A 24,284-nucleotide genomic window follows, 5' to 3' on the forward strand; every position below is an offset into this window, starting at 1 on the left:
CAAAGTCATATTCTCCGATGAAGCCCCTTTCCGATTGTTTGGGGCATCTGGAAAAAGGCTTGTCCGGAGAAGAAAAGGTGAGCGCTACCATCAGTCCTGTGTAATGCCAACAGTAAAGCATCCTGACACCATTCATGTGTGGTGTTGCTTCTCATCCAAGGGAGTGGGTTCACTCACAATTCTGCCCAAAAACACAGCCATGAATAAAGAATGGTACCAAAACACCCTCCAACAGCAACTTCTTCCAACAATCCAACAACAGTTTGGTGAAGAACAATGCATTTTCCAGCACGATGGAGCACCGTGCCATAAGGCAAAAGTGATCACTAAGTGGCTCGGGGACCAGAATGTTGAAATTTTGGGTCCATGGCCTGGAAACTCCCCAGATCTTAATCCCATTGAGAACTTGTGGTCAATCCTCAAGAGGCGGCTGGACAAACAAAAACCCACTAATTCTGACAAACTCCAAGAAGTGATTATGAAAGAATGGGTTGCTATCAGTCAGGATTTGGCCCAGAAGTTGATTGAGAGCATGTTCAGTCGAATTGCAGAGGTCCTGAAAAAGAAGGGCCAACACTGCAAATACTGACTCTTTGCATAAATGTCATGTAATTGTCGATAAAAGCCTTTGAAACGTATGAAGTGCTTGTAATTATATTTCAGTACATCACAGAAACAACTGAAACAAAGATCTAAAAGCAGTTTAGCAGCAAACTTTTTGAAAACTAATATTTATGTAATTCTCAAAACGTTTGGCCACGACTGTACAATACCCCATATATTTTCTATGGGGTTAAGGTCAGGCGAGTTTGCTGGCCATTTAAGAACAGGGATACCATGGTCCTTAAACCAGGTCCTGGTAGCTTTGGCACTGCGTGCAGGGGCCAAGTCCTGTGGGAAAATGAAATCTGCGTCTCCATAAAAACATATCAAATTAACAATAAGATAAAAGTACAAAAAATACCATACATAGTAACTTGGGAAAACATACCAATCATACAGCAAAAGCCTTAGAAAAAAGGAAAGTCTTCAATTGTCCTTTAAAACTAACCTAAGAGGGAGCCGATTTCAAAGACAACGGTAGCCCATTCCATAACACAGGAGCTACCAAGGAGAATGCACGATCTCCACTCCTCCTCAACCGTGTTCGCGGATCAGACAACAACAGTGCTCTAAAACTTCCTGGTATACGGCTGTGTTGACCTTGAACCTCAGAAAACACAGTGGACCAACACCAGCAGATGACATGGCACCCCTAACCATCACTAACTGTGGAAACTTTACACTGGACCTCAAGAAACGTGGATTGTGTGCCTCTCCTCTCTTCCTCCAGAATGTGGGACCCTGATTTCCAAAGGAAATGCAAAATTTACTTTCATCAGAGAACATAACTTTGGACCACTCAGCAGCAGTCCAGTCCTTTTTGTCTTTAAACGCTTCTGACGCTGGCTTGACACAAGGAACGCGACAGCTGAAACCCATGTCTTGCATACGTACACTTTTTCTACCACATCTTTTCCTTCCCTTTGTCTCACTGTTAATGTGCTTGGACACCGAGCTCTTTGAACAGCCAGCCTCTTTTGCAATGACCTTTTGTGTCTTGCCCTCCTTGTGCAAGGTGTCAATGGTCGTCTTTTGGACAACTGTCAAGTCAGCAGTCTTCCCCATGATTGTGTAGCCTACAGAACTAGACTGAGAGACCATTTAAAGGCTTTGCAGGTGTTTTGAGTTAATTTGCTGATTAGAGTGTGGCACCAGGGGCATGTTCAAGTTCAAAACGGTGCGCAAAGTTTTGCTACGGTTTCCGGGTTGAACGTCATGTTTCCTGGAAACGGCGTGCACCGGGGTTTGAGATGCGTTTTCTCTTGTTTGGTGGCTGTGTCAGAACTGCAGTCCAATCAGCAGCAACATGTATATAAAGCACGCAGTATTAAAGTGAACTCGCACAATGGCTTCAAGGAAAATAATGTACAAATGTGTTCGTTGCAGCTCGGTATATGCAACAACTGAGGATATTAGAAGACATGTTTGTTGTAAGTTTTATTGTAAAAATACAGGATATCAACATAATGATGTAGTTGTTTATATCTTTAGCTTCATTGCAAGTGTATGACCAAAGTGCCCAAAGTGGGCATCAGTGTCATACCACCAACACGTGCCAAAAGGTACATAAAGTTCATTACTTGCACAACTTTTCCAATGATATATTGTCTGTGACTTATCTATTTAAATGTGTGCTTTAGATTCAAAGCCATGGACGCACAATGCAACATTGCTTTTAATTTCTCTGGCAAAGCAAAAGGCTGAAGATTTTCAATCTCCTTTATTAAAGAAAGTAGAAGTGTGGAAAAAGGTAGCTGCACAAATGCAGGCAAAAGGATATGACTTTGGAGCAGAGGCATGTGACAATAAGTTCAGGCAGTTAAAACACAGGTTTGTTTTGATACTGGCATTTGCATTATTTTGGGAGTATGGCCACTTGAAGACATTTGCTATGTCTGGGTTCTCTTAATAGATACAAAACAATAGTGGACAGTGAGAAGAAGACTGGGAGTGGTGCCAGCAGTTGGGTCTTTTTCTCATCAATGGTCCTGGTCATGTCATCTTTTGCTGGTGATTATCTTTTCCATGTTAATTTTTTTGTGCCACATTAACCTGAATTAGCACACCAGATTCAAAGAAAATCTTATTCATTATTTACTAAAAATAGTATTATGTAAACATTATTGGATGTTAATTGTAGGTTTTAATTAAATCACTCTGTGATGGTCTCACATTAGCATCCATGTTGGATACATAGTAGCTCCAATGTTCTTGTACTTTTACTCCATAACTTGGTAGGGTTGCTAACAGCTTATTTAAATGATGTCTATTGTGTGGCTCAGGTAATTAGAAGCTGGGTTAAGTGGATGTTTAAAGAAGCTTTGTTGGTACATGACTCAAATTTAGAGGAGATGTGTCCATGTGAGAACCAAAAAATGTATTTGTTAGAGGCAAGTGATGTTTGCTGCCTTCATCATTACCATTTTAAGCCCACCAAGTTGAAACTTTTTTTTTTTCCCCACATAGAGGCTTCTTCAGGATCATCAACTTCGCAATCATCAAATTCACAACCTAAGGCATCAGCAGAATGTAGCAAAAGGAGAAGGCGCAAGTCTGAAGCACCTGAGTGGTTTGAACAGTATGTCAGTGAGCAAAGGAGGCAGATGTCAGAAGTCATTAGTCTGCAAAAACAAGCAGTGGAAGTGGCAAGTGAACGTAACAACATCTTAAAAGATTTTGTTTCTGCTTTGACGAAGAAATAGCAATTTATGTTTTCTCCTTTTGCTACATTCTGCTGATGGTTAGGTTCTATTTTGTTTGTTAAATTACATGATGTACAGTATACTGTATATGCTGAGAGAAATAAATGCAATATTGATCACCTCACCTTTGTGGCTTTTTATTCATTATTTTACTTCCATTCTGTTATGAAACAAAAACTTCTGAAAACTTAGGTGTACACAATAAGAATGAGTTTAACAGAAACTTTAATCATCCTCCTCCAAAAATAAAGCAAGTTCATCCATTTTTCTTTGACCTGAAGTATTTTCAGGGTATCCTGCTTCACAATCATTGTCATTGTCGCCATCCACTTCTTCACAATCCTCCATTTGGTGGCCTTCCTCCCTCAAGAGGAAATTGTGTAAAACACACGCAGCTGTGATAACCACTGGGACTTTTTTAGGGTCTCCCATGGGCAAGTATTTTAGTCGTCTCCATTTCCCCTTTAGAAGGCCAAATGCCCTTTCTATCACAACTCTGGTGGAGCTGTGAACTGTGTTACATTTTTTCTGTCTTTGGGACAAGTGCCCATTTTCTCTGTATGGTGTAATGAGAGATGTGCTGAGTGGGTATGCAGAGTCTCCAAGCAGGTGGTAGTCACTTCTCATCACATCCTGGAGATAGCTATTTAATGGGCAGTTTCGAAACACTCTAGCATCGTGCACAGACCCTGGCCAACCAGTGTACACATCCAGGAACCTCATCTGTGATGTACACACTGCTTGGAGTTGAATACTTGCATGTCCTTTCCTGTTTATGTAACTGTTTCTATGGAATGTGGGTGCTAGGATGGGAATGTGTGTGCCATTGATTGCTCCAATGACTCCAGGAAAGCCATTTGCCAGGAAAGCCATTTTTGTTCTGAAAGCCATTTGCCAGGTTTGCAAACTCATCCTCTCTGGGCCATTGGATGTATTGGTTACTCAGTGTACAAAGGACCTTGCAAATATTCCCTTTGACATATCAAACCGGTCTGCAACACCCCTGAAGTTCTCTTGGTTTGCCAACAACCAAATAGAGCACAGCAATTTTTCGGGATGTCCAAGGTTCACAAGGAAAGGACCAACTTTCTCACAGAGAGCCTGTAGAAAATTATATGCAACATTTATATTAGAAGTTTCTACATCCCTATGATGCTGTAAATAAGCTGAGACAAATCTTGCTATATGGCTATGGTATACACACTGATGCACATATTGTTTTATACAGTGGAATTTGTAAGTAAATGTAATTAACATCAAAATAAATTCACTAAGAGCAAGTATATTGTTTGCACATGTTTACTTACATTACAGGAAAAATAACTGAAATAATAAAATCACAGGTATAGATCTGGAACTTTAGGTCTGTCACAATATTATTTAGTAATTGCAATGTCTTCTGGTCCTTTCCTTGGGAAGGTTTGCTAAACTGATTAAACGTTACACATCTCTATATATTTTGCTATGGAATTGAGAAGTGACAATTTCATATACTTTTCTATACTCCTCTGATTACATAATGGTAAATATTACAATAATATAGCAAAACAACAGTGATCAGCAATAATGATAAGCAATAACAAAATAAGGTCATACATATCATAACACAGTCTCGGAGGTAAGAAGTGGATTATCATTCACCTGAAATGTTTGTCTTTTCATCCTAAAATGCGAGGCAAATGTTGTATCACAATAATTAGGAACCACAGTTTCCACAAATTCCTTCACTCGATCGAGATGTTCTCTTTTGTTCTGGGCGCAAGTGCAGTAACTGTAACATCGGGCATATTTTGTAGCATTAAACACATATTTATACCGACTTCATCAGGCTCCGAAAATTCTTCACAAAGAACACAAAGAATGGCCTTCTCAGCTGCCATAGTTGCAACTCTTGCGTCATCAGAACAGTGTGTTCAACGCATCACCGTTTCTGTTTAAAAAACGCTGTGCAACGTTTTGTCGGGGCTGAATGCAGCCCAGGTGTCTTCAATATTGAACCTTTTCACAATATTCTAATTTTCTGAGATACTGAATTTGGGATTATCCTTAGTTGTCAGTTATAATCATCCAAATTAAAAGAAATAAACATTTGAAATATATTAGTCTGTGTGTAATGAATGAATATAATATACAAGTTTCACTTTTTGAATGGAATTAGTGAAATAAATCATCATTTTGATGATATTCTAATTATATGACCAGCACCTGTACATGCTCTGATGTTTGTACATCAAAGATTATGGTGGCCCTTATTGAGGGGTCATTTTTATTTTTTTTATATATTATTATTGTAAATGTTAACCTCTCATCCCCTCATTTGTTTCTCCACTAGAAGTATGTAATGTATGCAAATACCATCCAGATAATTTATCATTTAGGGCAGTGGTTCTCAAAGTGTGGTACTCGGGGTCCCTCTACTGGTATGCAGAGGAATCACTAAATAAAAAAAAAATTAAGGTTAAAACATATTACATTTTAATCTAAAGATGCAGTCCGTAAATTTAGCATCTTCTTCGGCATCTCTGTTTGAAAACCTGGAATTATCTTCCTTGCATGGGAGATTCCTTGCGTCAGTCACCGCACCGCTGTGGATATTTACTGTACTTCGCAATCAAAGATTCTAGCCTACGTCTTGGATTATGACCCAAATAAGAATTTTCACTGTATATTGTCATCTGAACTAGTAAGTAACAAGTCTGCTACATTTAATCTGACCTACTGAGGAAAAAGCATTACCATAAATCTCACTGCCAATGGTGTTTAGATCTAAAGATCAGTTAGCTCATATCACATCAAACCATCCAAATTATTATTAATGTTATAATTTATTCTCAAATGATTAATGTTAACAACATCAGCATTGGTTTCTATCAGTATAGTGTATATTAGCATGTAGATTTCAATTCTAATCGTCATACTCTTCAAATTTCATATTAAATTATTTTAACCCAAAAAGCAAATTATGCTCCCTTCGATCTGGTTTTCTTTAAAATACAAATCTTTGTAATCCCAGGCTATCTGAAATCAGAAGCACATTTATAACTGGAATATAATTTAATTTCATTCACATGTGTTTCATAAACACATAATCTTTTCTGGATTAAAATCTGACATCAAAATGATACATTTAATTATTCTAGCTGCTGTGAGAAAACGCTATAAATGATTTTTTTTTTATTATTAACCTGTTTGTAAGCACAGTACAGTTAATGTTCGAACTTTGTTTTTACAGTGTTAAACTGACAACAATAAATATTCTTATTAGGAATAAAACTTCCTATTTTTTTTTTAACTGTGCAGAGCTGTAGCTGAACAATTAAGCCTACTATCATTATGTTGGTGCTTGGAGAGCAAATATTTTCTGAGGTGGTACTAGGTATAAAAAGTTTGAGAACCACTGATTTAGGGTATGTTTATAGAATGTATCATTTTATCAACAGGTACTTCAAGATCTGAAGAAAAAACTTTTCACGGTTTTTAAAATCGGATAACTCTCTAACCATTAGGCCACAACTGCTGCTTTGTTTCTCCACTAGAAGCAGGGGCAGCTGTGGCCTAATGGTTCGACAGTAATCCGAAGGTCGTGGGTTCGAGTCTGAGTACCTGCAGATATTGTAGGTGGGGTGAAGTGCCCTCTTCAGCCTTCAGTAACCACGACTGAGGTGCCCTTGAGCAAAGCAGCGACCCCACAGTTCATCACTGGGTGCTGGAGCAAATGTCCATGTTCTCACTGCTGTATGTGTGCACTTGGATGGGTTAAATGCAGACCACAAATTCTGAGTATGGGTTACCACAATTGACAGTATGTCACAACAGTGGCAGAGCACTCGCAACTTCTTCGGTATTCTTGATGTTGATCTTCTCGTTATTCTGCCTCGGTGACAAGCAGGTGGAGGGGTGAATGCAGCAGCGGGCCACTGGGGCAGGATATACTTGATAGCCTCCATCTGTTTCTGGGCAGACGAGAACTATTGGGCAGTTGGTCTCCCACATATCTGCCAGGTTCAGTCAGAGATAGTGTTCCTGGATGACCACCAGAACTTACAGGGTTTCCTCTCCAAGTGGAAGCACTCCTTGGACACAATTGCATTGCAACTATGTGCTCCACTGGGGGGATCTATGTGTAACCCCTGGCCACGCCACCATGGAGAGTAGTGAGGGAGAAGGAGGTATCAAACCGATTTCGGGCAGAAAAAAGGTGCCCTCCATGACCTAGTCACCTCCTGATCTCCATCAGGGGGCTGTTTCAATAAGGAGGTTTAACCAACTCTGAATTAAAACTCCAAGGCCATTTCCACAAGTACATGGATATTTTTATAAACTGAGTTTTTCCTTCTTCCTTTTAAAAAAAAATCTCTGTCCACATGAAAACGCAAACGCATGCTATGAAGCACTGTCAAGAGCAGCGGTTTTCAACTCCATTCCTCGCGCCTTCCCGAAGCTTCCTCGAAGCGAGTGTGTACAGTGTGCAAGACGAGAATTTAAATAGTCTTTATTTACAGAGGTATGTCACACTTCTCTAGTAAGTTTCGTCAACTGATAAGCCAATGCTGATGGGGGCTCATTCAAATCCCCAAAGGTGCATGGCCATTGTATTTGGCACCCCAGCCTGTGGTAGAAGCATCCGTGGCACTCAGTATGAACCACATTGCCACGCTCATATAAGGACTTGAGCCAGTGCTGAATCAGCCTCATATGAAGCAGTCCGAGCTGCATTACTGTGGCTGTGGATGCCATATGCCCCAGTAGCCTCTGAAAGTGTTTCAGTGGGACCGCTGTCCTGCCAACAACAATCAAGCAGTTCAGCATTAACTGAAAACATTCCTATGTTTTATATATTTCAATGTGCAGCAGCTTTTTCCACATAGCCTGACACTATTTTCACATAAATAAAAAGTCATCAATGCATCCAACCACAATGGAAATCCTGAAGGAAATCTAATTATTGGGTTATTTCACAGCAGTAAATTATCAAGGGAACATCATTTATCAGATTAGCCTAATTTAAACGGATTTCTACAACACTGACCTGCAGTTCTGTGAAAATCCTCTTTGATTTGTGCCCAAGAAACAACACAACATCAAGAAAAAGTGTGTGAGATGTGCATTTTCCTTACCACTCTGCTTACAGCGGTCTTACTAATGTGCTCTGCATCTCCAATGTTTTATAGAAAATTAACATTTAAAAATGGTACTGCACAAATATAATATGTATGTGATTTGACGCATGTTTTTCTTATTTTTTCAAATCAACTGCCCAGTGAGTAAGAAATTAAAAATAATCTTGTTTCCATTTTTATTAAGATAATTTTCCTTACATTTTTTTTAGATGCACCTCCAGGAAACAAGACTAAATATCTTATTTTTTTTCACATCTAAAAGATACATCTTGACTTAAGAATTTTTTTATATTTGTACTTAAAATAAGACAAAAATGCTCAGTAAAAAGGCTTTTTTGCAGTGTGAATGAATGAGGTATTTAAACATTGCTTATGCTTTAAAAAGGGGGGTGAGACCAAAAGAAACTCCAGGTTTACTGAAGAAACCTGCTCCAGACCAGGTTAAGTTCACAGAATTAGTTACCATGATAACAAGTAACCTCTCTTTCAGAAATTGACTTGACATAACCTGCTGTCTCTGATTTGACAAACCTCCCATTCTGAAATGGAAAATCCATTTTCCTTTATTTCAGGGTTAACATACTCAGTTTTCACTTAACCTCCTTTCTGAAACGAGCCTCTGGACTAAAGATCCTGGTGTCGGCGCCAATGGCCTCATGGTAAATTACGGTCTCAAGGTCTTTTGCCGATCCTGCTCTCTCCACCCAATGGTTTCCTGTCATCACTCTACTGGTCCTATCCAAATAGAAAAGGCAAAAAAGCCCCCCAAACAAATAATGATAATAATAATTTCCTGTTAACTGGGCAAACCATGTTAATGCAAGAAAGCGGTAACCCTAACGCTTATCCAAGAGAACAGCAGATTCCTCTTGAAGAACAAACTCAGTTCATTCTGCAGATTGTCTGAGAGCACTTAAATCTAAAGTTCCAAGTTCCCTTTCTTCACGAGTACAGTAATTTCACTTTTTAACATTCTGCTTCTACAGCTGAAGGACATCCTGGACTCTGATCACAATCTAGATCAAATCACAACTTTCAAAGACCGGCTCTCATTAGCCATGTTGTAATTCAACCTTTTTCAAGATTTTACTTTTTGCCATTATATGCCTTTATTTCAATAGGAGAGTAAGTGGACAGAAAACGGAGAGAGAGAGAGGGAGGGAGAGAGAGAGAGAGAGAGAGAGGGAGAGAGAGAGAGGGGGGGGGGCTTGGGACGGCTGACAACAACAACAACAACTGTTCTGTGTTCTTGCTTCACCAAATTCAGTTTACTGATTAAGTGCCGTTATGGTCATGAAGACAGAATTTCAGTTTTGTTGAGCACACCCCAAATGTAGTCCAACCTCAGCTACATTTGGTTTGCTTCCATTTCTTATGAGGAGTTGACTGGGTGGGTGAGAGCAGAAGGGTCATGCTAATCAACCTAAATCCATGCCAGTTTGCTAAGTTTCTAATTATTATTAAACAAGCACAAACTGCAAGTGTATGCCTTTATTCGTAGTGTCCGTTGTTCACTCAGTGCTTCAGTCAGTCTGTTTGTGGACTAAGCTAGGGAATAGTGCTATATATAGCATTATGTTTGTACTTTCTCCCATTCAAGAAACGTGTGTGAACTGTCTTTGTATATCTAAAGTCCTTTATTGTAATAACCCCCTGACCAGTTTCATCATCCATCTGTCAAAATATAACATTCAGTTGTTCATCAACAAAACAAACTAGTACTGAACTGAAATGACCAACGCTGGTTCTGTACAATCACAGAGACATTTACAAGCTGTACTTATTCTCAGTTTGGTGGGGAAATCTAAAATGACTGGCTGAACGTGTTAAGAGCAGAGTACTTACTGTTATAACACCCAAAAAATATTCTGGTATGTTACATCCTTTTTTTTTTTTTTTGCATAATCTTTTTTGAAAGATTTTGTCATAAAAATAAATTCGCTTTCCTTCATGCTTAAAGTACAACATCTCTTTTCAGGCATGCTGAATATACCAGTAAATCATAAAAAAGAGAAACACAAAAAAATCATCTCAAACTGCTTTTATTACATCTTAAATAACAGTACATTTTAATATAGTTTCTATCTTGCATCCAGCTTTCTTTTGTACACTGACTTTAAAATTAAATACAAAAGATGGATAAAGGTAGAGAGGGAATGCAGAGCTGTAAGTTATTCATATGGAGAGACCAGGAGAGGACAGGGAAGAGAGGGAGAAAAAAAAGCAAATTTAGATTATTTTTATTTTATCATTATTATTTTTTTTCTTGCCAACTTCAGGCCTAACGCACAACGACAGCACTTTTTTTTAAAGTTTTTTGTACTTTTTTGTACAGAATGTTGCAGAGAAATAACAAAATGGAAGAAATGCCACTACAACTAAGGAAAGAGCGCTTTTCTTGACACACGTCGAGAGGGAACAACAGAAAAAGTTCTGCCATTCAGATGCTGCGTCATTTTTCTTTTCTTTTTTTAATAAAGAACAAAAAACCTGTTTGTTACAAAATGTCTCAAGCACTGTCTTTGTATCTGAAATTTTTCTTTTGCTACAGAGAGCGAGAGATTTCTTTGTTCTAGTTATCTGAGTGTGTGTGTTTGTACAGGGTCAGTGTGTGTGTGTGTGTGTGGGATTCACAAACTCTCCAGGGACAGAACAAGTCACCATTCACTGTTGTGATCAACATTGTTTGCTTCTCTTTAGTGCATAGCTTTGAAAGTTAAACTAAATTGTATATGCACAGAGTAGCAAAAGAAAAAAGGAAGAAAAAAAATAAATACTGTGATGATCCACTTAACAGGTTATTAAAAAAAAAGAAGAAGAAAAAAAGAAAGAAAAGGGAAACCATCAATGACTTAGTTCCATATGCACCTCTTGTAAGCAATTCTACAGCATGCGATTCTACGAGTTTCCCACCCATGGCAGACAACCAAAAGAAGATTTTTTTTCATATTTTTTTTTTTTAACTTAAAAAGGTTTCCATATCATTATTTTCAAACATTGATTTATACAACATGTCATTCACAGAGTAGTAACTGTTTTCCGAGCACAGAACGGGCACCTCTGTTGAAACCAAAAACATGAAGAACCGCCCACCCCTCCTTCAACACCCTCCACATCACAGAGAAGAAAAATATCAAATCAAATTATGAAAATGATTAGTTAATCTTCGTTGAATTAGTTTCCAAAAAGCATGAGGAGAAGTATGGTTAAAATTGACATGTTTCATCTTCGAAAATCAAGCATTCGTCATCAAGAACAGCTCGTGCTTGGTTAGGTAACGTATCTGCAAAACTATCACATGTGCAAACACACATTTGCAACTAGACAAAAAAAAAAAGAAGATTAATAATCAAATTTCCTGGGACTTAATATACAGGCCTGATAGCAGCTAGTGGAGCCCTGATCAAATCTTTACCGTTTACTGACGTACAGAAGCGCTGTGACTCCACAACTTGGAGAACGACATGCTTGTGTTCATTCCTAACTATAAATTTGATCCTGAAAGATTTAAAAACTAGGAGACAAAAGCAGGCCTGTGATCCTGACTGGGGGAGAGGTCCAAAAACGGCCCATAAAGCTATCGAGCTAGTTTCTTTTAGAAAATCCTCCTGTGTTCACATTACAGATAGATGACAGTAGCAGTGGAATGAGTGTCTGGTGATCTCTCAGTACAGTATCAGAAAATGGTCCCAGAAGGATGCACAATTATCAACTGTCATCCACTTACCAACTACAATCTAGCGGAGTGTAACAATTGTGCTCTTTTTTTTGTTTTCAAAGAAGAAATGTTTGCTCTTTTGCTGTTTACAGATGTTGGGGTCAGTTCTGTTGTGTTTGAGAAGGAGAGAGGGGAATAAAATCGAATGTTTTCATTTCGGAATGGTCTTCCAGTCAACCTTAGAGTCCGGATGCGACCTGCATAGAAAAGGGAATAAGAAAAGGAGGGAATGTTTCAGTGACCTGTTCATGATCAGCTGTGTCCCAGTGTTTCTAACAGCAGGTGACAGAAGAGGTGCACGTAGCTGATGGAGAGGGCAGCTGCTCATTACTACTATTTTTGCCAAATCTGACATCACTGCTGGGAGAAGCGGCTGAGGATGTATATGATCAAACAGACAATGTTTCTGATGCATCTGCTTTTATTTCATCACAAGGTGCATCCCAAATCACATACTTACGGACTTCTCTATGATGTTTTGTAGGACAAATGGTGCGAGTAATAGTGTTCACACTGAAACAGAGCCCTTTAAATACCCAGAGGATGCACTTACCGTATTTTCCGGACTTTAAGTCACACTTTTTTTTTTCATAGTTTGGCTGGTCCTGCGACTTATAGTCAGGTGCGACTAATTTATCAAAATTAATTTGAAATGAACCAAGAGAAAACATTACCGTCTCCAGCCGCGAGAGGGCGCTCTACGCTGCTCAGTGCTCCTGTAGTCTACACTGAAGACATAGAGCGCCCTCTCGTGACTGTACACGGTAATGTTTTCTCTTGGTTCTTGGCTCTAAATAAATGCGACTTATATATGTTTTTTTACTCGTTATGACGTATTTTTGGACTGATGCGACTTATACTCAGGTGTGACTTATAGCCCAAAAAATACGTTAATCAAAACAATGAAGTGTGGAATGTTAAAGCTGTGAATAGCCTTTTTTTTTACTCGTACACTAGTACATGTTGTATGAGTGCACAGTGTAAAGTGCATCATTTGGGACGCAGCTACAGTCTTAAGCCCTGAATATCAGCTGATATCAGAACTGGTGTGACAAATCAATGCATCGCTGTCACCTGTTAAACGAGTAGCTGAAAACGAGCAGTTTACCTTACGGCTTTAATTCCAGATTTTTAGGAAACTATCCCAGGAGCCTGTAGCCACAGCCATGCCGTCATCAGTTACGCCCAAGCAGCTGACGCGGTTATCATGACCCGCCAAGACCCCTGCAGACACACACACACACATGCACACGTCACACTGAAGCTCTCACGATGACACGCATCTCATGTTTTATCTCGTCTGTTGACTTTCATTTGAAATAAAAGGATGTTCATGCATACATATAATTAGCATAAACAGAGCAAACGGGACATAAATAGTACATATACATGTCATCAATCCCTCTATATCTTTAACGGTATGGTGTAACCCGCTGAGGGGGAGAAAATCGAAATAAAGTGAGGAAGAAAAAAAACTAAAAACAAAGAAGTTATCCTGATCAAGCAAAACATTTGAGCTAAAAACCATAATGCTTACAACAACACTACATTGATTAGCAGTTTGCAATTTCAAGCGGCACAACAAAATGACTTGTTTAAATAACTGAAGTAAAGGAGGCTCGTAAGTTAAAGGAGTGTGGAGCAGATGAAGACACAGACTGGTGTGTTCAGGTGTTTGTCAGGAAGTTTCAGATGCGGGTGTGTGACCCGTGCATCACTATGAGCGCAGAAGATCTCCTCTTTCACACTGACCTGCGCGGTCGGCTTTGAGAGCGTCCCACACGTTGCAGTTGAAATCGTCGTAGCCGGCGAGCAGCAGGCGTCCGCTCTTGGAGAAGGCCACGGAGGTGATCCCACAGATGATGTTGTCGTGAGAGTAAACCATCAGCTCCTGATCGGCACGCAGGTCAAACAGCCTGCAGGTGGCGTCGTCCGAGCCCGTGGCGAATGCGTTTCCATTGGGGAAGAACTGAGACCAGACAGTGAGGTTACCAACTTACACACACCATGCACACGCGTCATGGACTCATCGAACGAGATTGTCATGTGTATCCTGGCAGTGAATCACAGTTCTGTGATCAGCAGTACATCTCCGTCTGAAGCACATATATAGAATAGGGATGGGACGATAACCGGTTTTATTGATAACCGTGATAAAATGTGCTGAAGGTTAGTAATATCGTTTAAAAATGAATTGTCATTAAAACCGTGTTTGATTATCGCGGTTTTAATAACTCACTATTAAATCATGTCCAGCCAGCAACAGTCTGACGCAAGCGCAGCGCACAATGTTTTTTTTGTTTTTTTTCGAGAAGGAATGGCGAAGGTCAGTGACTTTTCTATGCTTTTCTATGCTTCTACACTTTTCATTGTAAGGAAGGAAATGCCACAGAATTTAATCTTTCTTTAAATTAAGTGCATAGAGTTGCTTGTTTTATTAGTTGTTTGTTGATTATTAAATATAAAACTTGCTGAAATGTTTTCAGTGTGAGCATCAACTATTTTTGAACACTTTCATCTCGTTTCAACAAAACCGTGATAATATTGATAATCGTGATAATTTTAGTCACTATAATCGTGATATTAAATTTTCATACCGTCCCATCCCTAATATAGAATAAACATGTGGTGTGCTTTATTCTGTGTCAGAAGCCACATCATCTCACAGAAAGATTATATTCTGAAGGTATGAAGTGAGTCTGGAGTAAAAACGTTAATAAACGTAGTATTTTTCACAAGCTTTCAGATGAAGCAGCATTTATTGCGCAGAGCCGTAGTTCACTGACAAGCTACACATAAACCACGTTCATAATTGCAGACGATATAATCGTGTGATTATGACATCGAAGATATCGTTTGCGATTAATGACAGCTGTTTGCGTAGCTTCTCAGTGAACTAATGCTGCTTCATCTGAAAGCTTATCACATTTAATAACATGTTTTTACTCCAAACTCACTTCATAACGTCAGTCGAGTGTTTGAAATGAATCCTTCTGTGAGATGATAAAAGGGAACGCAACATGTTTATAGTGTTCGAAGCAGTGATGAAGGCTATGTCAATTAGCATTGCATTATTATACACTTTATTATAATGAACATTATAACAAAAACAACACAGATAAACCATATATTGTCATACAACCCGAATTCCGGAAAAGTTGGGACGTTTTTTAAATTTTAATAAAATGAAAACTAAAGGAATTTCAAATCACATGAGCCAATATTTTATTCACAATAGAACATAGATAACGTAGAAAATGTTTAAACTGAGAAATTTTACACTTTTATCCACTTAATTAGCTCATTTAAAATTTAATGCCTGCTACAGGTCTCAAAAAAGTTGGCACGGGGGCAACAAATGGCTAAAAAAGCAAGCAGTTTTGAAAAGATTCAGCTGGGAGAACATCTAGTGATTAATTAAGTTAATTGATATCAGGTCTGTAACATGATTAGCTATAAAAGCTTTGTCTTAGAGAAGCAGAGTCTCTCAGAAGTAAAGATGGGCAGAGGCTCTCCAATCTGTGAAAGACTGCGTAAAAAAATTGTGGAAAACTTTAAAAACAATGTTCCTCAACGTCAAATTGCAAAGGTTTGCAAATCTCATCATCTACAGTGCATAACATCATCAAAAGATTCAGAGAAACTGGAGAAATCTCTGTGCGTAAGGGACAAGGCCGGAGACCTTTATTGGATGCCCGTGGTCTTCGGGCTCTCAGACGACACTGCATCACTCATCGGCATGATTGTGTCAATGACATTACTAAATGGGCCCAGGAATACTTTCAGAAACCACTGTCGGTAAACACAATCCGCCGTGCCATCAGCAGATGCCAACTAAAGCTCTATCATGCAAAAAGGAAGCCATATGTGAACATGGTCCAGAAGCGCCGTCGTGTCCTGTGGGCCAAGGCTCATTTAAAATGGACTATTTCAAAGTGGAATAGTGTTTTATGGTCAGACGAGTCCAAATTTGACATTCTTGTTGGAAATCATGGACGCCGTGTCCTCCGGGCTAAAGAGGAGGGAGACCTTCCAGCATGTTATCAGCATTCAGTTCAAAAGCCAGCATCTCTGATGGTATGGGGCTGCATAAGTGCATACGGTATGGGTAGCTTGCATGTTTTGGAAGGCTCTGTGAATGCTGAAAGGTATATAAAGGTTTTAGAGCAACATATGCTTCCCTCCAAACAACGTCTATTTCAGGGAAGGCCTTGTTTATTTCAGCAGGACAATGCAAAACCACATACTGCAGCTATAACAACAGCATGGCTTCGTCGTAGAAGAGTCCGGGTGCTAACCTGGCCTGCCTGCAGTCCAGATCTTTCACCTATAGAGAACATTTGGCGCATCATTAAACGAAAAATATGTCAAAGACGACCACAAACTCTTCAGCAGCTGGAAATCTATATAAGGCAAGAATGGGACCAAATTCCAACAGCAAAACTCCAGCAACTCATAGCCTCAATGCCCAGACGTCTTCAAACTGTTTTGAAAAGAAAAGGAGATGCTACACCATGGTAAACATGCCCCGTCCCAACTATTTTGAGACCTGTAGCAGAAATCAAAATTGAAATGAGCTCATTTTGTGCATAAAACTGTAAACTTTCTCAGTTTAAACATTTGCTACGTTATCTATGTTCTATTGTGGATAAAATATTGGCTCATGTGATTTGAAAGTCTTTTAGTTTTCATTTTATTAAAATTTAAAAAACGTCCCAACTTTTCCGGAATTCGGGTTGTAGTTGTGTGTGTATTATTCATGCTAATCAATGAAAGCAGTTAAATCTTCTGTTTTTTCAGCAACCGCTATAGGCATTAATTGCAGTTTTCTTCTGCGGGGTGTATTTGGAGTTTCTCTGGACTTCGGAGGGAGATTTACTGCTGATCACAGACCAGGTGCACATGACAATCACAGCTTCTGCCTAACCAGGACTGTGATTTATCGTGCAGCTGAGTGTGTGTCTTGTGCTTACACAGATGGCGTTGATGTCGGACTCGTGGCCGGTGAAAGTTTGCCTGCACATGCCTTCTCTGACGTCCCACAGCTTGGCAGAGGCGTCACAGGCGCCCGACACGAACAGACGAGTGTCCGGGGCCAGAGACAGGGACATGACATCACCGGTGTGACCTGCGAACGTGGTGGTCTGCTGCCCCGTCTCGATATCCCACAGAGCACTGCAGCACAAACCAACAAAGAAATGAACACTTCTATTCAGCGAGAATGTGTTTAATGGATAAAAAGTGATACAAGACTTGTATTGTTTAAAAAAGTTTTGAATAAACGCTGTTCTTTTAAACTGTATTCATCAAAGATTTAAAGAAAAAGAGCATCACAGCCTCCAAAAATAGTGCTGCGTCACAGAAATCAATTATATTTTGAAGTGTACTAAAATAGGAAATCAATTTTAGAAATTGCAAGATTATTTCACAATATTAGTTTTTCTGTATTACTTATCAAATAAGTACAGCCTTGATATGCAGAAGATACTCCATTGACATTTCAGTGATCCCAAACTTTAAAACCGCTGTGAAAAATCACTCAAGGCTACAACATTAAAACAGCAGAGGTGTGTTCATTTGAAAACAAAGCAGAGCTCAAAGGTGAAATCTGACACGAGAGAGTTGTAAGTGTATGTTATCAGTGAGCAGGAGGGGTCTGTTCTGGGGCTCTACCCGAACTCACCAGCTGGTGTCTCCGGAGCTGGTGACGATCTGGTTATCGTCCAGGAAGCGGCAGCAGGACAGGTATCCTGTGTGAAGACAGCAGGAAGGAGAGCGTGACTCACTCCAGATTCACTCCACTTCTTTAAAGACACAAACGCTTAAGTGTTGTGCAAGCGGTCACCTGTGTGTCCAGCCAGCTCACGGCTGACGCGCACGTTCCCCTCGCGGGTCTTCAGGTTGTAGATGGAGCAGATGTTATCCAGGCCTCCACAGGCCACATAGTTTCCAGACGGGGCATAGGCGCAGGTCATCACCCACGAGGAGCGCAGCGGGATAGCGTGCACCTACAGACACGTCAAATGCTACTAATGCTGAATCTCTATTAACTTGAAGTGCATACAGATGACAACAGAAAACAGCTTGCATCATTGCACATTTATCAAATAATGAGATCAGATTTTACAATAAAATACAATCAGAAGTTAATGATTCTTTGAATTTGTACGTGTTTCACAGGTGACAATGCAACAATTGGCCTTAACTATATACTAAATACAAAACAAAGTGGTATCATACTTACTCCATGCATTGTTGTGAAATCATAATATGAATCATAATAACATCAGAGCAAAATTAATCTGAGACTTATGGTGCAGTCTACAAATCTTTCTTTTAATAGTGCAGCGCTCAGTGAGCTCGCTCTGAACTGAAGCGATGATGCTTCAGTGATGATAAAGGAAGCGCTCTTTGTCTATTAGCGTCTAACATTCATAATCTGAAAAGTGTTTGAACATGTCGAGTCACTACGTCCAGTCATCAGTTCACAAGTGTGTGTGGCTTTCACATGTACCTTGTTTGTAGTATAGCTGTCCCAGATAATTAGTTTTCCATCCTGGGAAGCACTAACCAGAAGCCTGCAAACACACAGACGGAGAACCGTCAGGACCGTTTCAACTCGCTCTCAACATCACTGGATATTTTCATGGCAGAAACAATTACAAGTCTAACAAATACAATAAAGACAAGCAAACAAACACAAGTTATATTACACGAGACCTTTTACATTGACATATGATTCAAATCCTAAAACCTTTTCTGGCAAAATTACACTAAATAACTCTTTAAGCGAACGGTTTTCTACATGCATTAAAAGCTGGACAGTCCAGTGAAATATGTTTGACACGTCTGAGAGAAGTCTAACAATTATAAAATCTGTATAAAACATGCGTATGAACATGAAGGGCATGCTTTCCATAAAGATGAACATTATTTTGAGATGAAAGTAGTAAAAGAAAAGAAAGCAGTGTTCACATGATATCCATAAATGCTACAATTAAATAATTAGCATTAGACTTTAAAACAAGAAGGAATGGGAGATTGGCTAATGATTGTTAGCTACAGGCACAGAAATATTTCAACTACAAGAGACAGATTACTTTAACAAAAGAGCTCCTAAATATTAACTGACTGATGTCATCCTAGAAGTAGATCTAGAGGAGACGTCTAAATTAAGCCATTAGTTGGTCTGTATGGGTGCCGCTACTATACAGACCAATGTTTCCTCCTAAGATAATATGATTACTGGCCAAATTATGCCAATAAAATGGCATGAAATGATCACTGAATGTCTCTCTGAGAGAACCGTCTGGTGAGCTGTGCTGTGAGCATCTGAACATGAGCGTCTCACTGGAGGACGAGCGTCACAGACACCTGTTTCAGTCCAACTGAACTATTGGTGTCAATAGAAAGGCTCTTGGTATTACAGCTTTACACAAAGTTAAGAGAGACAGAAACAGCAGCAGCTCATCTCTGGAGACAGAATGAAGATCACAGGCACAGAAGAGACACACCACCTTAATATTTTACTAATATATCACACTATACATTCGCTTTAGAACTATTTAATTGTGTGTGATTAAAGTAAAAATAGCACATTAAAATGATAACGCATTTAACACGCCTGTCCCAGCAGAGACCTGTACTTCTGATGACTGACTGCCAGATGAAAGTCAGGATATGAGGGCAAAAAAACTAACATTTTTGTCTTATATTTAAATATAGGAGTATAACGATACACGTGTTCGTATTGAACCATTTGGTACAAGGCTTTCAGCGCATTACAAACCGAACGATTCCTTGGACTAATCCCATTACATTTGAAAAATAAAAGATCTTAACTAATTTAATCCCAACTTCTAAAAAGTTTTTCATTCGTAAAACTCTAAAAACCTTACCGACTGGTGTTTTAGGTGCACTTCCTACAAATATGAAAAGAAAAAACTGTTCACTGTTCTCCCGGTGGGAGAACAGTGAATTTAGCTATTCAATATAAAACCAATTGAAATTGTTAGTGAACATGATTATATTACATAGATTATGCTATAATTAAAAGATTAGGCTATTTACTACTCGATTAAAATGTTTTTAAAAATTATGTAATTTAAAACAGGTCTATTATACAATTAATTATAGCCCTATCATTAAAATATTAACACTGCAGTCCGCACTAAAAATCAATGAAATAAAAAGCTTTTCAGGTTATGTTGAAGAAGATTGGTTTCTCCTCGTCTCTGAGAGATTATGCAGCGTCTGAGGCCGAAAGCTCAATCTTTCCGTTTTTACTTTGTCTTTCTGCAGTGAATTGACTGAGATTAAGATGTTGACCGGCATTACTCTTGCTCAAAGTTTGCACGTTGCTTGAGTGATATCCACTGGCTCAACTTCATGGTTTAAAACAGAAATATTTACAACAATTCAACGTTACCTACTTTTTTCAATGCTCATTTAAAACATATTAATCTTGTAGCATTATTTATGCAATTCTAATTGCAGTGTAAATTAATTCATGCCACGTATACAAGTCTGTTATAGGGATGTAACAATGGACCCAAGCCGGTTGAAAAACGATAAAAATATGTGCCGATTCAAGCCGTTTGAGATGTTAAATGAATCGTGATACAGTTGGACTGGGGTTTATATGAACGTATTTCTGAAGGTAACAGAGGTATCAGGGATTAAACTTGTCCAGGACGGGGCAGCACATGCCAAGCATGCAATAACTGTGACAACTTTAACATTTGAAACTATACTATGGCAAAGTTATCGCTTTCTTTATTCAAACTGATTTCCTTTTTCATGAATATATCATTGACCTGAAGAATGAAAGCTGTATCATACACTTATGAGCTATATCACCAATTATCAACACTAGGGAAGTGACGACACACTTAGCTAACGAGATGAGACAAAATACAGATACTTGGTTCACTAGAACGTGACAATATTTGAACACTGTTTTTATGTCTTAATTACAAAAAGTAAAAAAAATGCAGTTGTATTTAGAAATATTTTAACTAATCTAGGGCTGTAACTACTGATTATTTTGACAACTGAGTAATCTGATATTTTTTGTAACACAAACAAAGGTTAAAACCAGACTTTAAGCTGACTATTTCTATATAAACTAACAATGAGGCAATAATAATTGGCTAAAATAAAATATCAAAACCAATATATTGCATGATTGTACTGAACAACACTGTTAAAATACATAATGTAACGTCTATACATATGAACTTAACCAACTTAAGTACATTAAGCATTAAACAAACACCTACAGAGGGCACAAACGGCCTGGTGACGTTTCACGTTATGTGTTGAACAATGTTTAAATCCATCAAATATTTGGTAACATGCAGAAACCTTTATTTTGAAATCGCAATGTACAATACATGGCATATTTAGACACAGGTTGATGTCCACCTGTGTTGGCAAAGGTTTTTAATGATTTACGTTACAAATCTAATATGTTCTGGCCATCATATCGTCCCTACGGAGGTGACATGATTACTCTGAGCGGTTTACAAAGCGCTAGATGGACACCTTTGATATTATGCACGTCTCGTGTTTATCAGAGCAAAATATTCTGATTGGCTATTAATGTTAGTTTAGTTGAGAGTGAAAGCTGCTCCTCTCATACCATTGGTAGGCGAACTCATGGACTCGAACGTGATATCAATCAAGATGTTATAAAAAACGCTGCACGCCCGAAATCTGCCCCAGTGCCGGAGAACTTTAAGCCCTGTAGTATTTATGAGCGCAGCGCTACTTTGTTTACAGCGGTAACCAAGAAAGAGAGTGCATTTTAATTTTCATTCAGCCTGCTGCTTTGCTTAGTTTAGTTGTAGTTTAGTTTCATAAAGCTAATGTCAGACCAACGTGTTTTTTGAGAGATTAATGTGATTATTCTGCAAATCATGTGGTTCATTTGATTAAAACATGTAAATTGCTTTGGGCTAATTAAATTATATTTTCAGGGTTTAAAATATATACTCACCAACCATGGGTGAAAATCAAGTAACACATCAACTAAATAGCCAGTTTGGTGGGATAAAGTAAATCAATTAATTAACTCCAAACAAAAGCCTCTGATATTAGCAAAACTAAATGTAAAGAGGTTTGCACACTGGACAGGAAGATCTACATCTTTACAATTCAAATACATAGCTTTGTCTGAATGTAGGCACACCAGCAACACCACGTCTGTTCAAGACACTCACAGACATGTCTGTTACATTAACAATGATTTGTGACACAGTTTTGTACATACTGAGGCTGACTTCACTAGGTTGTACTTATTCGCAAACATTCATTTTGGAGTTTTATTTGGAAATAATAGTTGGAAAAATGTCAACTATTTGACGCTGAGAAAAGACATTTCCAACACAAATGAAGGAATGCAAAAAATGTGAAGCTTTCGTTTTTCTAACACAAAGTGCGATAAAGGCCTATATTATGCTAAAATAAAATGGATATGGATGATGGATATTTTTAAAACCATTAAGAGCTTTTACACACTGACTTATTTTCAAGACAATTAAGCACATTTACCTCCAATATTCATTACTGTGTAGGGTGACCATAGGTCCTCTTTTCCTGGACATGTCCTGGCCGGGATTTCTAAATTATAGGGGTGCACCGAAATTTCAGCCGCCGAAAATTTTCGGCCGAAATGGCATTATCGGTTTCGGGCCGAAATAAAAAAAACAGCCGAAAACGTAAACCGAAAATGAATGTCACCCGCCCCTCCCATCCGTGAGCAAGCGCTTAGGTTTCACTCACTGTCGAGCTGTTATCACGCATCTGCCTATCAAAGATTAAGCATGTCAAAGGGCTGTCACAATCAAAAAAAGCTTGTCACAAAAGTTGCACAATCGATCGGACCAACCAACACAAGTTTCGAAAACGAAAACAGGGAATCGATTTTAACGGCCTTCTCTCGGAGCGCGTCCAGCTCGTCACTATACGCTCACAGCGAACGCGCGTCACACAGCAACTGCAGGTTCTGACACACACACACACACACACACACACACACACACACACACACACACACACACACACACACACACACACACACACAGCCTATTAGTGCATAATATCAATGTAGCCTTCAGTAATGTTTTTCATTGATGTTATGGCAGTCCACATTGCTGACTTGTGCGCGTCTCAAGCGCCCTCTTTACGTTCGCCCTAATGCCCGTTTAGTTGTCGGTGGATTTGCCTATATTTGGCGTTCATTTTCGGCTTCAGTTTCGGTTTTCGGCCAAGTGCATCCTAAATTTTCGGTTTCGGCACAGAATTTTCATTTCGGTGCATCACTACTAAATTACCAACATGTCCACGTTTTGGCTTGGTTTCTTTCTGTTTTCATACTTGCTGAAGGTAATGACTGAAAAGTAGTTTAACAGTAGTAGCAGGCATTGTACATAATAAACCACTATTGGTTAAAAGCTGTACATTTTAGGCAATTTAGAAATCCCATCCAGGGCATGTCCAGGAAAAAACAGCTCTCACTAATGTGGTACGATAACCCAAATAAATACAGTTCTTAAAGCACCTATAAATCATGGAAACATATTTCCTATTGAAAACAAAAAGTCAGCAAAGCAAAGCTCTTACAATACAAACATTTCACGTGATACTCTTATCAAAATATTTGTATTTTTGGAGCCTAGCTGTATCAACTTTTTTCTGTTTTCATTAATATATTTTGTCAAGCACCCCATTTGAGAGTTTTTCCAGTGATGTGTGTGCTTTTGTTTTTGATTTAGCACAATGAAAAACAATCTTTACGGTCCTGAGACAAATCTATTTTTTTTTAATGGGAAACGTTTTCTTTGATTCTGTGATTGCCTCAGCGGACTCAAAGGCAAAGCTATAAAGTGATCTCTACTGAGCCAATCACGTACTGCGTGTATGTAGCCAAAAATCATCTTTGCTGCTGAAGATCACAAAACATGACTCCTCATCTGCACTTTTACTGCTAGTTCACTGCACAGGGCTCGACGGGATCACCTTGAGTCAGTGCCCCAGTGCATGGCGTAGATCTTGGCCAAGTGTCCCCTCAGTGTCCGTCTGGTGCGCATCTGAATCCGCCCCACAGGCTCAATATTGGCTGTGATCTGTCGGAAACAC

General features: G+C 38.9%; 1 protein-coding gene across 2 annotated transcripts in view; it reads right to left on the reverse strand.

Moving 5' to 3' along the window:
- Window positions 1-10,451: 10,451 nt before the first annotated feature.
- Window positions 10,452-24,284, reverse strand: part of gnb1a (guanine nucleotide binding protein (G protein), beta polypeptide 1a) — a 41,503-nt gene continuing 27,670 nt past the window's right edge. For both annotated transcript variants that reach the window (XM_059503024.1, XM_059503025.1), the window contains exons 4-11: window positions 24,165-24,271; window positions 18,658-18,721; window positions 17,989-18,151; window positions 17,827-17,893; window positions 17,117-17,318; window positions 13,896-14,112; window positions 13,252-13,367; window positions 10,452-12,340 (exon numbers count right to left, since the gene is read on the reverse strand). In XM_059503024.1, the coding sequence (XP_059359007.1) occupies window positions 13,261-13,367; window positions 13,896-14,112; window positions 17,117-17,318; window positions 17,827-17,893; window positions 17,989-18,151; window positions 18,658-18,721; window positions 24,165-24,271 (927 nt within the window). In that variant the 3' untranslated portion in view covers window positions 10,452-12,340; window positions 13,252-13,260. The remainder of the gene's footprint in view (window positions 12,341-13,251; window positions 13,368-13,895; window positions 14,113-17,116; window positions 17,319-17,826; window positions 17,894-17,988; window positions 18,152-18,657; window positions 18,722-24,164; window positions 24,272-24,284) is intronic.

The sequence above is a fragment of the Carassius carassius genome, chromosome 21, assembly GCF_963082965.1.
Source record: "Carassius carassius chromosome 21, fCarCar2.1, whole genome shotgun sequence".
Taxonomy (NCBI): Eukaryota; Metazoa; Chordata; class Actinopteri; order Cypriniformes; family Cyprinidae; genus Carassius; species Carassius carassius.